Source organism: Anser cygnoides, chromosome 19, assembly GCF_040182565.1.
Source record: "Anser cygnoides isolate HZ-2024a breed goose chromosome 19, Taihu_goose_T2T_genome, whole genome shotgun sequence".
Taxonomy (NCBI): domain Eukaryota; kingdom Metazoa; phylum Chordata; class Aves; order Anseriformes; family Anatidae; genus Anser; species Anser cygnoides.
Window position 1 is genome coordinate 11563081 of NC_089891.1, and position 17190 is coordinate 11580270.

Below are 17190 nucleotides of genomic sequence, written 5' to 3' on the forward strand. Positions count from 1 at the left end.
TTTTGACGTTTACCAGGCCTTGGTGAAGACTTCCCTCCTACCCCAGTTTCCTCAGGACAAAAGGAGGCGGCAGCGCTCGCTGCCAGCCCCTGCGCCTTCCTCGGGGACGGGCGATGACGCAGAGCAGAGCTCCAAAGCCGCGTCCTCTCCTCCGCCCTGGCTGCGCCTTCCCTCGGTGCACTGACCTACAAGTTTTGGGGCTAAATCTCCCCTCCTGTGCACGCAGGGAGAGAGGGACCCCAGGAACCACTGCCCGAGGGCTGCTGTCCGTCTGTCCGCAACCCCACACACAGTCCCAAGTGGGGACCAACCTGGACGCCGTCTCCTGAGGGTGCAAGGAGCCCTCCCCAACCCAGTGCAGCTCCTTTGCAGGCTCATTTGTCCTTCTAGATGTCACCACCTAAAAGTTTTTCCATTTAAAATCTCTCCTCTCTCGCCCGTAGCGATGCCCCGCTGTGCCACTGAAATAATTCCTCCCTCCTCTGCTCGGTGCCTTCACATTTGTTCCATATTTAGCTCCCAGACTTCACTGCTCCTTACACTTCTGGGCTTGCTTTTTTCCTTCCATCAAATAAAAAAAATAATAAAAAAAAGAAATCCAGCCAGTTAATTGGTTTCTGGTACTGGGAAGTGGAGAAAAACCTTCAGGTGGCTCCATGTGAGGTTTGGGCACCGGGAGGGTGAGCAGGGGATGCTGTCACTGCAGGGGCTGCTCCCGCTGCCGCCTCCAATTTGCTTCCTCGCAGACACCTCCGCTTAACTCTGACACTTGAGGCAGAAACATTGCAGAAGTCGAATTAGGCAGCAAACGCGGAGCGAAGGGACTGCATGCAGAAAAGCAAGATGTTTCAGGGCACAAAGGACAGGGCTGGGGCAAAACCGACTCCTCTGGCTCCGCGCGCAGCTCCTGGGGAGGGACTGGGTTCCACCCCGCACGGTGCCTGCCTGCTGCTCTGGCCCCACGGCATCGCAAAAAAAAAAAAGAAAAAAGAAAGAAAGAAAAGAAAAAAGGAAATTCAGGCTGGGTTTCCTTGGCAACGTCACCCTGGCTGGAAGCATCCCCTTGTGCCTGCCGATGCCCGTTTCCCGAACGTCGGAGCGAAGCAAGGCGGAGCACCGCTGCCCGTTTCCACCGCCTGGCAGAGCAAACGCCTGCCGCTTCCCCTTGCTGCCCACACGTGCCCGCTGCAAACTTTCAGACGCCCGATGGAAAATGCCTCGGGCTGCAGCCGAAGCCACCATGCACCAGAAGCTGAAGCCACCAGGGGCCCTGTGCACCAGAGACCCCCGAACAACGTGGCTCCACGCAGCGCCCTGGGTGTGCGGGCGGCCGCGGAACCTGGCTCGGTCCCGTCCATCTCCCCTTCAACGTCAGGGGCAGGCACGTGGGCTCCTGTGGGGTTTCCACGCTGAGAATCCCTCCAACCCCACGCACCCAGGACATCCCTTTCTGCATGCCGCCACGGCCAGCTCAGAGCAGAGCTGCAGGAAGCCCAGGGGCAGCGCTGAGCCCCTGCTGTAGGACTGCATTTGCCGGATCCCCACCCAGCTGAGCGCTCAGCGAGTCCTCAGGAATCTGCGGGGCACGTGAAGGATGCATTCCCCTGCAGAGGAGCAAAGTGTGAACACCAGCACGTGCTTTTCTTAGCACCTGCTCACACAGCAGAGCTTCCTGGGGTCCCCGTGGCGGTGGAGAGCAGAGCACGCAACGGGCAGAGCCAGCCGAAACAGCCACCCCAAAAACCTGCCAGCAGCCGCCGTGCCTCTGCGCGGTGCCGAGCAAAGCAGGGAGCCTGCCCCCCGAGCTCCGTCCTGCAGCCTTCCCTCCTCCCTCGACAGTGAGAGCACAGAGAAAAAGAGTTTAAACTCACACCTCGCTAATTGTTATTTGCGATACACCAGTAACATTTCAATTAATTTCGAGTCTTCGGCATAACAACCACCTAAGGTACAAAGATGAACCAGAATAAACAGGGCTTGATTAAATGCATAATTAATGTTCCACTAAAGCTGGCATATATGAATATTAATTAGCAGCAATGTTCTGCAGTTTGGCATCTCTTGTCATTATCAATTTATTCTTTACATCGCCAGCCCCAGCTTTGGAACGGATTAGCAAACCTTTTGCTTGCCTGCAGAACCCAGCAAGTGCAAACGGCGTGCAGGAGGCTGCTCCCGCCATTCAATTACCTCACCCGCACATTAACTGGCTTCTAGCGTGTTTGCCTGAAATGAAAGACAGAGCAGTGCCAAAAGTAAAACGTGTTCATCCCTAACTGGGGCTCAGAGCAAATAAAAACAGCGCTCTGCCGGCGATGGCAAGAGGGAGCGCGCCCGGCACTCAGAGCTCCAGGCTGGGCACCAGCAGGCTGGGGTCTGCTCCCCAGCCCTGCCCGATCCCCCTCCGGCACGCTGCTCACCGCGACGGGCTCCGAAGCCCAGCCCCTGCCCGTGCTGAAGGAGAGCGGCTGATGCCCGAGGCGCAGGTCTCACGTCGTGGGCAAAGCCGTGGCCACGGCGCTGGTGCTGAGCCGCCTCCGTGCCGCAGCGGGCAGCAAAGCGTCCCGGGGCTCCCTGCGGTGCTGGGGAGCAGGGGGAAATGCAGGGGGGGGGACCACAACAAATTGCTCAGAGCTTTGGTTTCCCAGTTAAACCCCACAGCCCGACACACATCGGTGCTACGAGGAGCCACGTACCTTGCTTTTAGCACCCCAGCAAAGCGTTGGTGCCTCCCCAGGGCCAGCCCTTGTCCCTGCGGGAGTTTAAACCACAAACAGGGAGCTGGCAGGGCTCAGGCTCAGGGGTGAAACGCTGCGGGTTACAAGGGAGCAAGCCCCGGGTGACACAGACAGCGCAGGAGAGAAGGGCTCCGCCACGTCCTAGCGCTGCGGTTCCTATTTATGGTCTCTCCTCGCCCCCACAGCTCCCAGCCCCGAGGGGCACCGACCACCTCCCAGCCCGAATGTGGCCGGAGCGGAGCAGAGCTCCTGCAAGGCGAGCGTGGCCGCGAGCAGCCCCTTCCACCTGTGCCCTCCTCACCGCAGCGACCAGACCATCGCTCGCCCCCGGGGGTTTGCTCCGCAAAGAACAGGGAAGAGCAGAAAGCCCTGGGAGCGACGGAGCCCTCGGGGGGGAGTGGGGGCAGAGGTGGGAGCGTGAGCCCGGCCGGGAGGCACCGAGCATCCCGAATTCTGGGCTTGCACGGAGCAGCTCAGCCCGCGCCCTCCCAGCTCCTCCTCCGGCACAGCCCGACACGTTAAGCACGGTGCCATTACGCCGCGGGAGCCCGCGCTAATTACAGTGTCAGCCTCCCCGCTGCTGAGGACGGTAATTGAGGGAGAGCATTACAGTGTTTCCAAACCCCGCGCCGCAGGCAGAGGCCTCTGCGGAGCCGGGGAGTGCCGCCGGGAGCTGGTGGCACCGGCAGCGCAGAACGGCACCGTGCCGGCAGAGGAAAAGGGCTTTAACGAGGGCCTGGCCCTGTCCCACAGGACCCCGCAGACCACCCAGAGGCCGAGACCAGCACCTGGCGCTTCGTGCAAGGCAGCCCCGCTGCGCCTCGACCCCACTGCGCCCCCGGCCCCGCCGCGCCGAGCCCCCCGCGGGACGCAGAGCAGCAGCGGGTGAAGGACTCAGCTCAGGACCCGGCGCTCACGCAGCTCCCCCGCACGTTAACTTTTAATGCCGTGACCTTTAAGATGCCAGAAAAATTCTGAGGCTCTGCGAGTGTCCGAGGGTGGCTCTGCGCTCCCGCTGGGGACGAAAGGTCAGAGCGGCGCCGCCGCAGCGGGCGGGGGCACGCTGCCGTTAGCTGGCTGCCGCGGGTGACACTTTTTGTTCGCTCCTCCTCAAAACTTGCTTCTTCCAGTGACAGCGAAAGGAATCCCCAGCCAACACAGCCCGAGGCAGCGTGACGCGCTCGCAGCCCGGCTCCTCACCCCGGGCTGCCTGGCACTTCATTTGCAGGATGAAATCCAATTACCGCTCTCTCGGTGCGGGCGCTTCCCCCTTTTCTTGTGTTTGCGTGCGGCTAATTTAAAGCTCCTGAACTGTCTTCGGCAGGTGCACGGCGGGGCTGTAACTCTGTAAAGAGCCTGGGCAGCATGCGGGATAAATGCGAGAGGAGCAGGAGCAGCCAGAGGGCTTAGGGACAGGGACACAGCTCAGCACAGGGCTCCTCTGGGTGCTCAGCTCTGCTGCCGAGCCCCCAGCACGCAGCCCAAAGCGGAGGCAGCCCCTTGGTGAGCTCCCCGGGCACCCATCCCATCCCCTCCAGCCTCACAGCTGGCCCCACACAACCTCACCATGCCATGAAAAGGAGCAAGGAGCCGCTCTGCTCTGCTGCTTGCAGCCCTGCTGGGCACGGGAAGGGGTGAGCCCTGCTGTGGGCAGGGGCCGAGCGGCTGCCGCGCGTTCGCAGAAGGCTGAGGTTCTCCTCTGCCGTGCCCCTGCCTCCCCTGGCAATACACGGAGCTGAATTAAGGCAGCTGAGCTATCCACACGTAATTACAAGAGGTTACACCAAGCCTGGAGGTGTACCCCTGCCCCCAGGGCTGCCCACAGCAATGGCTCTCTCCTCCTCCTCGCGGCACGAGGAGCTCCGGCACCCGCAGGACCAAGTCCCACCGCAGACCACAGCTCTGCCACCACCACGGGCTCGTCTCCCAGCTCCTGGCACCGCTGCCGGCACGGCTGGGCTGCAGCTACTGACAGCTGGGGAAGGGACAAGGTATGAAAAGAGGAAAGCCGCGGTGCTGGTGCCGACAAGACCGGCAGCATTAACACGCAGAGCAGCCCGCGTCGGCGACGCACCGAGATCACCCGCAACGTCCCGGCAGCGAAAGCCACGCGGGCAGCAGCACCAGAAGCTCCGGGAAGCGCTCACCGGCTGGAACGAAGCAATTATTGCCAAGAGACCGGCAAGGCACAGCAAGGCTGGAAGGGACGGCGGCTCCTGAATGCTCAAGGAGAACGAATGCCCACGCGTACCCCAGCCCTACGGAGCAGGCAGCCCGCTTCGTCTTTGTTTTGATTCCCTGCCGTCACTCAGAGCTGGGGGTGCCCCTGCAGGGGGGAAACGCAGAGCTGGGACTGCAGAGCGGGAGCCGAGCCTTCCCAGCGCGGCTAGAGCAGGGGGAGCTGAGCCGCTGGCGGAATTTAAAGCCGGTGCCCTGGCGCTGAGCAAAAGTCACTCTCGAAATCTAAAAGCACACGGCAACAGAAGGCAGCTTCCACCTTCCCTGCGCTGACGGAGAAGCCAGCCCTGTTCCCGAGCAGCTTGCGCTGCTAGCGAGAGCAGCCTCTTGGCCAACAAGCCACGCGGTCACGCCAGCTAGGAAACCACGGCTCTTTGGAAGGCCCTCGCCGTTCTTCCCCGAGTTTGCAGACCCAGGTTACAGGGAAAAGCCTCTTCCTACGCCCCCTTCCCCTTCAGGCTACAACCTGAGAGAGAGCTGAGAAAGGAGAAAGGAAGAAAGAGGGGGAAAAGTGGAAGGAGAGCAGGAGGGATGGGAGACAAACCCAGGAAAGCAAGCATTTGAACAGGCTGCCTCACATTGCTTTCAACATCACCAAGAACTGGAAAGCGGCTGAGTGTTCTCAGCTGTTATAAATTTATCTCATCTTGCACCGCTTTTTGCAGTCTCGAAGCCCAGCAGCCCGAGACTCCTGGCTCTGCAGTTTTCCACCTACTGGCGCGCTCCATCCCTCGAATAAGAAAGCCGCGACTGTGCGGGTTCCCGCAGAGAAGGAGCGCTTTAAAATGCATCTCTTGCTGGTACACAAACCAGAAGAGAAATAACAGACCAGAATTTTATTGTCTTTCGGTGTCATCTTTCTCAATATGCTCTCAGATTTACAATTCCTGCCCACACCAGGCTGGCAGTGGAGAGCGAGGCTGCAGATGTTCGGGACGCACCAGCAAGCCCGCAAATCCTTCCCGAAGCCCCTCCTCGCGCGGGGTTTTGCTGCCAAGGCCCTACATCGCTCCAGCCCTGTGCAAATAGCACAGCTCGATGTGACAGATCTCGGCAAAAGGCACCCGAGGCACCCAGGTGCCATCTGTGAGCAGCGAGGAGGAGGAGGAGGAAGAGGAGGAGGAGGAGGGAGGAAAGCAGGCGGCCCCGTGCCATCCTCCCGGGGCGGCACCCGGCTCAGCGCCCTCCCTGGGAAGGGGCTGCAGGGACAGACGGACGGACGGACAGCTGGGCCTCACCTGGGATGTTGTGGATGGTTATAGCGAGGATCATCAGCAGAATCCGCCTCCAGCTGCTGCTGCTGCTGCCCGTCGGGGCGCTGTCCTTGGGCACGGGGAACGGCGGGGGGCCGTCGGGCAGGCTGCTCCCTGCGCCCTTCCTCCTCTGGTACGGCTCCCCGTTTTCACCTTTGTCTGAGGGTACACAAAGACAGAGCTGGGTCAGCCGAGATGGACGCCTCCTGCCTTCCCACCCAAAAGGAAAAAGCAAAAAGAAGGAAAAAACACCCACCAAAGCAAGGCCGAAGGAGCGCGCAAGGTGTCCCCCCGCTCTGTGTCAGCTTAGGGCAGGGGGTTTGCCCCCGCGCAGACTGCGGAGCCCATGGGCCAGGGGACTTTGAGACGGAGCACAAATTTCTCCTCTTCCTACAGCTCCCCAGCATCGCCCCAAGGGCTCGCACCCACCTGCAAAACCAGCAGCCCCCATCTCACGGGGACAAGGACGACGGGGACGGAGCCGGCGGGCAGCAGCTGGGGGACCTGTGGTCAGACCGTCCCCCTGCCCTGTTGCCCCCAGGCCAGCACCTTCATTTCCTCCACGGACGAAGGAGAGCCCCATCACTTCGTTCTGATTTCACCCTGCCCGTGGAACGGGAGCACCGAGCCGCATCCGGGACTGTTTGTACCGCTAACAAAAGATTTGTCGCTGCTGTTCGCGGACACCTCACCACGGGCTTCCAGGCTCCCCCAGACCCCTGCTCCCAGCAGGACAATTACTATCAGCTCCGTTTCAACCAGGTATTTAAAATTGCCACTTAAATCCGAGCCCCAGCCAGGGCTGGGAAGGGAGGAAGAAGCCCTGGGCAGCACTGCAATGAAGCTCGCACGGAACGAAACCCTCGCCGCTCACCTTCCCCTTGGAGAGGTAAAAGGAGCCGCAGAACGATGCGCACGAGCTCCTTAACCTCACTCAGCACAGCTACGGCTACGTGTTAAAGAAGATCTGACACTTAGACAATATAATTCCCCCTCTGCGGATTTATGTAATTCCCTTCCCCGAGCGCTCCCCTCCCGTCCCTTGGCTCACCCACCCCAAGCCTCTTTTTGCAGATGCGGTGCAAGGAGCTGCCTGAAAGCGTTTTGACTGAGTGCCCCGCGCCTCTCCGAGGCAGGAGAACGCCCCGCTGCCACGTCGCGCTGTGCACAGCGTGCCTTGCGGTGCCCATTAAAGCCTTAGCGCCAAGCGCTCGTGCAAATCGGCACGCGGGGTCACCTTGGGAGGGCAGGGGGTGGCGGCAGCAATTCGCGTCTCGCCATCTGAAACACAGGAACGGACGCTTGAAGGCGTTCCGAAGCGGTCCTCGAAACGCGGAACACGAAACGGCAAACTTCAACCAAGCGAGGGTTTATCACTTTTTTTGGCGCTGAGGAAACGGGGCAAAGGCTGAAAAACCCTGGGTGACGGCAGCAGGAGCTGGCGTGGCTGCGCCGCGGCACAGCAGACCCCCAGCAAGGGGACAAGCAAGGCTAAAGCCACTTACAGACGAAATTTTCTTCTTCTGCCAGGCCACGGATACTCACATAGCTCGGCACACATCCCCTGGACCCACAGCAGAGCCCCTGGGGTCAAGGACTTTGCAGGGGGGAGGCAGAATGCTTCGGGTGACGTTTGGAGAAGAGCGCTTACCAAAGTGCCACCCTTTGCAGGGTTTTCTCGGCACGGGAAGCAGAGGCAGGAGGCAGCCAGCACAGGTCCGGGTGCCCAGAAGTGCTCCGTGCCCCCAAGCAGCACCCAAAGCCCCGAGCTGGGGCACAGCTGCCCGGCGCTGCTGACATAGCCGTCGAAACTGAGCCCTGCCAGCACACAGGAACGATGTGCGCCATCACTTAAACCCCCGGCGCCTGGAGCTGGTGGTTTATGGGGCTTTCTGCTGCCTTTCCTTATCCCCGGATTTGATGGGTTCACTGCTAAACCGAGCTGTCCCCAAGGGCTCCCGCAGCAAGGCAGAGCGGGGGTACTGCCGGTGTTTAACCACCACAGCAAAGGCTTTCCAGTTCCCTCTTCCAGGCTTTGATCTCCGCTCCCTGGGTGAATTTGCACTGAGAAAAAAAAAAAAAAGCAGGTTTTGCTGAACAACCCGACAGCCAAAAGCACCGGAGAGAAGTCAGCAAGAAAGCCAGAAATCAGCTCTGCTGGGCTTCGGTGGGCCGGGGGCCCCAGCGGAGAGCGCAGGCAGCTTTGTCCCGCACCTCCGGGGGCCACAGGGGACCGAGAGCATCGGGAACACAAAACCCAGGATGCTGCAGCTGTCCCCATGTCCACGGAGGAGCAGGGCAGGGAGCACACGGCCAGCACGTGGCTCCTCGTGTAGCGTCCCCGGGGAGGTTTCAGCTATTCCTGCTCCGTTGACAATTCCCGTCGAGTTTCTGTCTCTCACCATTATCGAGTTGCCAGAGGAGATTTATTTCACGGCTCTCGCTAAGGAAAGCCAAGGCCCGGGCCAGCTCCTTCGCTTACCACGAGCCTGCCGCCTGCTAAGATACTAATTCATTCCCAGCACAGAGCTATTACTTGCATTAGGCTTTTTTCTTCCCCCACTTGGAAGCAGCCTGCGTGATATTATTGAACAAAGGAAAAGAAAAAGTTGATGAAAATTAGATTTTATACACGCACATTTGGCGTTAGCTGCAAAATGGGCGAGGACCCCAGCCCCTTCCCTCCAGCCAGCCTCAGGCAGCAGAGAAAGGCTCCGACCAAGCATCCGGCCCCTTCCTCGCACCAAAGTGTGACAAAATCACACCTGCAGAGGGAACGTGGCCCCAAAGGGCTCGGCAGAAGCCGTGGTGCCCAACGGGGGGCAGCAGAAAAAAGGGGAGGTTTACGGGAAATAAACAGAGCAGACCCAGCTTTTGCAGGAGAAGCACAGGGGGCAGTTTGCATTCACCATCTGAGCAGCAAAATGACTTGATGCAAATTATCCGTGCATTAGCCCGGGAAAAGGCAGCGACGCCGCAATCAGGGAGACGACCTGAGCGCAATTTTCCCCGCTGACGAGTAACAGCAGGACCACAGACTGCATACGGGAGAAACCGCATTTTATTTCCCATTGCAGCAGGGAAAAAGGGCTAATTACAGAGGGCTGATGCTAAGGGCTCGGTGTCAGCTCTGCGCCCACGGGTCGGGGAGGCAAAATACGGCACCCAAAGCGCTGCCAGCTTGAAACGCTGCAGCTTGGGCAGGCTGCGGGGAAGGGGAACAAAACAGTAATCACGGCTAAGCGTGGGCTTGGCTGGAAGTCAGGAAAGCCTCAGCAGCACACTGGAGCAGCGATAAGGGTGGACCGAGGGGGGTTTTTCAAAGAGACACAAAGCTGACACTATCGGATCGGGGTACTCGCAAGGACGGCGCCAAGACAATTATACGGCAAATAATTATCTGTGCCACGTCCATTCTAAATCTTGTTCACAAAAACTCCTCTATATATCCTACTCCATCTATCATTATTGAATTTCTTCGTAAAGCCACAGGGCAAAGATTCTGCCAGAAGTTTAATTTCGTATGTGCAGCCTGCTGCATTTTTCATATCCTCTGCAGCCAGCACCGGAGAAAGATAAATGGCTTTGAGTACGGCTTAAACTGCTGGCAAAATACAAAATCCAACTGACTCCTTATCAACATGTGAAACGGATTTTTATTTTTGATTATTTCTTAATGAAAACTGCTCGCATTAGCAGCGAGCTCAGCTTTGTTGCGCTTGCGAGCAGCGCACACCCGGCTGAACGCACGATTCGCTCGCCGCACTCAGAAATCTCTTCGCTGCGCTACTTCAGCTCCTGAATTAAAATCAAAGCCTACGGAGGCAACAGATTCCTCTAGATTTTCACATCTGCTTGGGAGACCTCCCCCTCTTCCTCCTCCCCAATTAGGCCTGGATGTAGCCGTGCTGCTCTCTTACCGCAGCTCTCGAATGCTCTGCGCAAAGTTCAGCGTGCCTGAACGAGGACGGCTGCCCAAAGCCCCCCCCCTCTGCCCCGTGAGGTTTCTGTGCAAGGACCCAGCGATGCAACCCGTTTTGGTCTTGATTCAGCTGAAAATGAACCTGCAGCCTGGGCCCTGGATGGCTCTGGGCAAGAGGCAGAGGGACCCCGGGGAGCAGCACCCCCGGGCGGCGTGCCAGCGCTGCCTTCCTCCTCCCAGCACGAGCTGATGCGCTGGTGGGAACCCAGGGCGCTCGGAGCCCCCCTTGGCTGCAGATGCCGGAAGCCAGATCGCTCAGAGCACCAAAACCCTCTTCAATCCTTTCCCCATCGATTTCCCCATCAAATTCTTGCAAAGAGGCTCTCTGCCTCGCCGGGCAGGGATCTATAGCTGTCAGCAGCCGGAGCGCCGCAGACAAAGGAGGAACGGCTGCGCTTCCACGGCACCGGCGCGTCCCTCGCTGGGGGCTCCAGGGGCTTCTTCGTTTGGATTGAACTTGCATGAGATAAATCAGCACCCTCGGTACAGCTATTTATAAAGATTCCTTAGCTCCCGTCTCAAAACCAGCGGGAGAAAGGAGGGAGAGACGGAGCCAAGCCCAGGAGAACCGCAGACTCATGGAAGCGGTGACCAAGTGCCACTCGCAGGCTGTTCGCACAAGTTGTTTCACGCGAACCTGCGCAGGAACAGGGTGAAGGGAGAAAAGCACCAGAGGAAAGAAACGCTCTCCTTTCAGAAGCCTCCGCCCAGCCACTTCTCCCTTGCCGTTTCATTTACTGCTACGATGCCCACCACAACCACACCTGCACGAGCAGCACACATCAGCCCAGCCCGACGCCCCGCGCCTCTCGGTACTGCCGGCACTTGTTCTGCTGCGTGAGCTGGAAACGTGTACCGCGTGCTAGAGCGGCTCTGTTAAAACCAGGAGAGATGAGCAAGCTTGCTCCGACCCCTCGTCTGGGGGTGGCCTGGGAAAGAGAGAACAATTTGCTAAAGAAAACGGTAACACAAGCAGCTGCCACCCCTTCCCGAGGTGCAGGAAATAACGGCACGTTCAATTCTCCCCCCTAACGGCTGAGATAAATCCAAATTACTTGCAAATTTCTGAGATTCCCAAAGGCCCGGTAGTCAATCCAAGCCCCTTACAGAAACGTTTGCCCGTGGAGCCATTAACATCCCTTGCTCCCCGAAGCCCAAGCGCTCCCCTTTGCACCCTCCGCCCGTCTCCACAAGCCCTGGCTGCTCCATTAACTTTAAGCACTTGCAACGAACGCCCGGCAGCAGCTGTGTTTAATTCCGTGGCATATGGGCTCCATCGATGCTTCCTCCCACGCCGAGCAGGTTCAGCCCCTGGTTTGCTCGGGCACAAATGGGACAAATTCTCGGGGTGCTGGGAGCAGGGGTGCGAAGCACAAGGGCTGTGCCCGTGACCCGCAGCCAGCCGAGGGTCCCTGAGGGTGGCACGTGTGGGAGCAGGCTCCCCGTGGCCCCGTGGGCACCCCGGGAAGGCACCCAGGGCTGCTCAGCACCCTCGGCTCGCACCCCATGGGCAAGGACGGGGAGCGCAGAGCCGAGCAGTGCTTCCCGAGGCTGCCCATGAGGTGTCAGCAGCTCGTTAGCAATTAGCAGAAGCAGGTCGGGCTCACCACTTGTGCGAGGCGATGCCGGCCAGCGCAACCCTTCCTTCCCCCGACCGCCAGCTCCAGGCGCTGGGAAGCCCTCGGCGGCTGGTTTCAACCTGACATCTCCCTTCGGTCATCGGAGGCCGCTGCCCTGCATGGTGCGGCACGGAGCAGGCAGGAGGGCAGCTGAGACAAGGCGACACACACACATACACACGTACACACGCACATATACACACGCACACACCCACCCAAGACCAGGGACTTGGCGCAGGGAGCTCTGCCCCACCACCACACTGCCACCGGGGCAGACCCGTCTCCAACCAGCTTATTTCAGGCACATCAAACTGGGATGGAAAAGAGAACAGGGATGAAACCAATCCGCAAAATCAACCCCGGGCCCCACCTCTTGTGCGACAAAGAGGCAGTGAGTGAGGGCCAAAAGCAGCAGGAGCGGCTCTGGGGGGGGTCCCAGCACCGCAGAGACCCGCAGCGGGGGGAGCACCGCAGCACGGGAGGCGGGCAGCACCGCTCCCCAGCACAGCCCTCCGCACCGAGCCGCCGGGTGCCAGCCCCTGCTGCCACCCTCCCGCCCGCCTTCCTGCGATTTCTGACCATGAGGAAGCCCCAGAAGGGAAACCGCATCAGAATTAACAGCCGCAGCCCTCGGGAAGCCGAGCCAGACGCACGCTCAGAGCAGCGCCCACGCATCGCTCGCGGTACAGCAGCGGCACGCTCTGCCTTTCGAGGACACCGCCATCAATCTTTTTTCATCTTTTTTTTTTTTTTCATTGTTTCAGGCTCTTTTCGAGGACTGCTGCCAGCACCTGGCTCTCAGTCCAGCTGTTCCCCCCGGCACAGAGCTCCCAGCTGATGGCGAACACCAGCACCCGGAGCGCTCCTCGCTCGCCCCGCACCTCTCCGCTCCCGTCTCCCTCCGGCTCCTTCTGCCGGCATGGCAGGAGTTTCAGGGAGCCCCGAAAGGAGCAGATGGGTGTCAGCGAACAGCTGCTCCCCGCCGTCGCACTGGCACGCTGCTCTTATCTGGCACCTCCATAAGAGGTTTTAATTACTGTGAGTAATTAAGCACCGCACCTCTGCAGGGAGGGCTGCTATCCCCCCCTCGCCGGCAGGTACGGGGAGGGCACCACGCGCCGCAGGCTCCCGGCGAGGCGGAGGGGAGCGGGCAGGGACCTGAGCCGCGTGTCTGCTCTGATCAGAGCCGCCGGCAGGGATCAGGGGAGCTGGAAATGGAAGTGCAGAGGGAGAGGGCTCGCTTTTAAGGAACGAGTCCCCAAACGCCAGGGAAGCCCAGCTGCCAGCAAGACCGCACGCAGAACAAAGCCGCTGAATGAGGAGCTCCTTGCGGTTGCCTGTGCTCAGAATAAGGGCGATTTTTAAAAATATCGTTAATTTACCGCTAGCAAAAGCGGCAGAGAAGTGCAGGGATCGACCCCACAAAAAGCAGGCAGGGAAGAGGCTACAGGAGTGCGATGCTCCCCGTGCCACCGTGCTTCGGCTCCGAGCAGCCGGGCGGCGAGAAGCAGCCCCACAAAGCGCTCAGAGATGGTAGCACGGGCTCCTCGCCCCACATTCCCCAGCACAAACCGGTGCCATCGGCCACGGCACCGCGCTGGGGACAGAGAGGGCCACCTGTGACACCCATTCGCACGCTGCGGGGACCGCGAGTCCAGGCTGCTGGCAGGATCTCACCCCACCCCCCCACACACATAACAAATTCATTTCCAATGTTTCTGGCAGATAAAAGAGGTCCCTGCATCTGCTCAGGCTTTCAGCATGGAAGATAAATAGAGAGTGTCATGACTCACTGTCTATTAGGAGCCTTCATTTATCCAAGCATGCACAGGAGCTTTCATAAAAGGTTGTTTAATTCAGCATGACTGACTACCACTTGCTCTCAGACACACGATTATTGCCGGGATCCGTCTCAAGTTTGGAGTCAGGAGGATGCTGGAGCACGCCAGCAGGCCCCGTGCTGGCACCAATCCCCGGTCCCGCACCTCCAAAGGGCGGCAGCTGCCGAGCAAAAGGGGAGCCTGGAGCCCGCACCCACAAAAAAAAACAAAAAGCACACAGGGAACAACCTGAAAACAGACCCCAGAGTAATGGGGGAGAGGGGAAGGAAGAGCAGGGGAGCTGCTGGCTGGGTCTGCCCACCCTGCTCCAGCCAATGTCACCCCCACACCTTCCCCGATTCCCTCTCCAGGCCCGAAAGCACAGCGTGCTCCCACTGCTCCCTCGGGACCCACGAGTGGCAACCCGCTGCCTGCAGCGCTCGTGGCGCGTGGCGCGTGCCCCGGAGCGGCCCTGCTGGCCCTGTGCCCCACTTTACGCGCGCCACCTCCGTCCCTGCAGCCCTGATCCGGACACAGAAACTTCTCCTCCCCGCAATCCGTCACCGGGGATGGGCGGAATTGGATGAAATTACTGCTCCAGCCCTCCGTGCCATCCTTTATCTAGGGCGGCCCGAGAAGTCAGGTAGGGGCAGCCAGGCGGTACGCGGACCTCCCGTGCTGCCCCCCTTTATCTCCTGCCGCCGGTGATCCTTCAGCCTGCCACGCGATGCCTGTGCTGGTCCCAGGGAGCTGCTGCTGCGCACTTGGGCGCGCTTGAGGACGGGAAAATGAATCCATAATGCGGCTCTTAATTCAGACAAAGAGGCACTTGAGAAACACAATAAAAAAAGGGAAGAAACAGCAGAGCTCATCCCACACTTGTCCCGGACAAACCAAGCCTCTGGAAATCTCAACCGTGTGCGTAAAGCCAGCGCCTTCCTCCTCCACAGCTGCAAAAATTCACTCCCATCACCCTCCAACCCCTGTCCATGGGGAAGATGATGCCTCAGCAGCCGCTTCCACGAGGAGGTGCAGGACGACGGAGGTGGCCCGAGTTTGGAGCAGGGTCCCCGGAGCCGGGGGGAGCAGCAGGGAGCGAGCGCCTGGCACGGGAGCAGCCTGGCCCCATCCCTAAAAAACGGCAGGATATCTCACCGGGACAAGAAGCAGCGACGCGGCAGAACTCATCGCGGTGACCTTGCTGCCACCGGAGCCGTGTCCTGGCGAAGCCCCGAGCCACAGAGGTGACACGGCACCAGGCGCACACGTGGTGGAAACCTGCAGTGAGAATGAGGCCAAGGTGTTGCTCGCTCCTCGGGGTGACACAGCTGACTTCGTGTCAAAACAGAGGAGGAGAAGTGCCAAAAGCCTCGCCGCTTGACGTCGGCGGTGTTTAAAGATTAATTTCGTGGGGAAGAGCAGCAGCACGACGTTAGATGTAATTACATGCACCAGGTCCTTTTAAGCAAACTAATTCATGCTAACTTCCAAGAGCTCTTTAAAGAGTTCCCAGTAGATAAAGCGTATTGCTGAATCATTTTATGCTGAAATTTTACACATTGGAGTTAATTTAATCACTTCATTTCAGAGGGCTGAGCTATGTTCGGATCTCTGATCTCTGGCAGGGAACAGCTTCTGATCTTAGCAGGACCAGACGCGCCGAATTTCTGAAGTAAGAAGGAAAGGAACCCCACTACCTGCTTAAAAGGACACCGGGCTCTTATCAGGAAATGAGACGGGCCCGGCCCGGCCCGCAGCGGGCTCAGACGATGGTCACAGAGCCGTGGAGGCAGCAGCAGGATGGGGCCGAAGCCGACCTCCACCGGCGAGCCCCAGAGGCACGTCTGCAGCCACGGGCTCGCCAGCGGCGCAGCACAACGGCCCTTGCTGGGGGAGCTTTGGCATCGCCCCCCTGCAGCCACCATCACCCCACAGAGAAGCACAGCAGCGGCTCTTGCCACCTGCTTGTCATGAAGCCTTCCCTTTACATCGCTTCCAAGACACCAGACTACAGACCGCCGAGTCGCGCTGCTCAGTTCCTCCCCATTTTTCCCCTTATTCTTCCATTCCCGCGTGCCCCTCATTCAAAGTCATCCGTAATTCTTTCATTGCATCCAAAAAAGGGGCCTCTGCGGCTTCGGCTAGGGAAATTCTCTTTGCAAATTAATTCAATTTGTTGGAAAATAAGAACCCGTGAATCGACGCATGAGGGCCCAGAGGCTTACACCGACACGAGAGCCGCTCTGCCCACGCCGGCAGTGCAGCCGCACACGCAGGGTGCTGCACGCAGGAGCGGTGCAAGGCGACGCGTTAGCACCCGTGTAGAGGCAGGAGCTGCCCTGCTCCGAATGCAACGCTCAGCAAAACTGCACCTTTCCAGAATTAGCAGCTTTGTTTAGCACCAAAGCCTCCAGATCTGCCAGTTCCCCTGCCCGGTGGGGCAGCAAGGGGTTGCTGGAGGAAAGGGGCTACGCTCACAGGCTGCAAAGTAAAATTAATACCTGGTTTCTGAGAAAAATAAATGAAGAGCTCTTTGTTCTCGGCAGCTCAGCCCTACAAGGTACAAAATCAATCCGGATCCCCCCACAGGGACAAGCTGATTGCGTTTTTGCCCCCTCTCCATCCAGCAAGACCAACCCATCGGGCTGCTGGCGGGAACGCGGCCGCCCTGGCGCACCGGGATGAATTTCGGAGGGCCACATCACGAGGGGATCGCGCACACAAGCCGGACACCCCCTGGTCCCCAGGAACACCTCCCAGCAGAACAACGACGGTGGGTTTTGCAAATAAAGCAGAACGTGCCCTGTGGGACCCCCTCCCTCCTGCCCCGGGGAAGCCGTTCCTTGCGGGTGGCAATGCCCACGGGGAAGGAAACGCATTAAACTGAGCCTTGTCCAGAGAGCAGGAGACACCTTCCTATGCTAACAAAGGGATCCCAGGCTTTTCCTTCTGCGTGACAGCACCTCCCAGCCCACGGGTAACTTCCTCGTGTTCCTATTTTAGGCAGTCCCTAGGAAAAAAAACGAAAAGCGAAAAGGAAAGCGAAACCAGGGCTTGACCTGCAGCTCACGTCAGGTGGGCAACGGCAGCAAAACCCTCTCAAAATCTTATATTAAAAAGGGCTCTGAACCACCAGCACCATATATTATGGGGATTAGCGAGGCTACTTTTTCTTTTACCCTCGAATCCAAAGCAAAGCGACGTGTCCCAGCCTGGGGTGAGGAAGCTGAGGATGACCCAGCCTGCAGACCCACATCGGCCCTCCTTCCTTCCTTCCTTCCTCCTCTGCGGTGCAGGAATGGAGCTGGGAAGCACACACAGGCAAAAAATCCTTATATTTTCCTCTAGTATTTCCAGAAAGGACCCTTTTAATTAGCTTTTATCTGTGTTTCTATAAAAAAACCCTAAGCACTAAGCCCCAGAGCCAACTCCAGTTTCAAGCCGAAGGTATTGCTGACTCCCGCACGGACAGCACTCCATCGCTATTAAAATTTTAAAAGCCAAATTTCTCAGACACCTCGCCACGGTCTCGCAAAGCTG

The 17190-nt window shown here is 59.0% G+C and overlaps 2 protein-coding genes across 5 annotated transcripts in view; one reads left to right on the forward strand and one right to left on the reverse strand.

Annotated features, from left to right (window-relative positions):
- Positions 1-17190, reverse strand: part of SLC39A11 (solute carrier family 39 member 11) — a 151862-nt gene that overhangs the window by 95171 nt on the left and 39501 nt on the right. For all 4 annotated transcript variants that reach the window (XM_066980129.1, XM_066980128.1, XM_066980127.1 and 1 more), the window contains one exon: positions 6215-6388. In XM_066980129.1, the coding sequence (XP_066836230.1) occupies positions 6215-6388 (174 nt within the window). The remainder of the gene's footprint in view (positions 1-6214; positions 6389-17190) is intronic.
- Positions 1-17190, forward strand: part of RPL38 (ribosomal protein L38) — a 226944-nt gene that overhangs the window by 16072 nt on the left and 193682 nt on the right. The gene's annotated exons all lie outside the window — the stretch shown is intronic.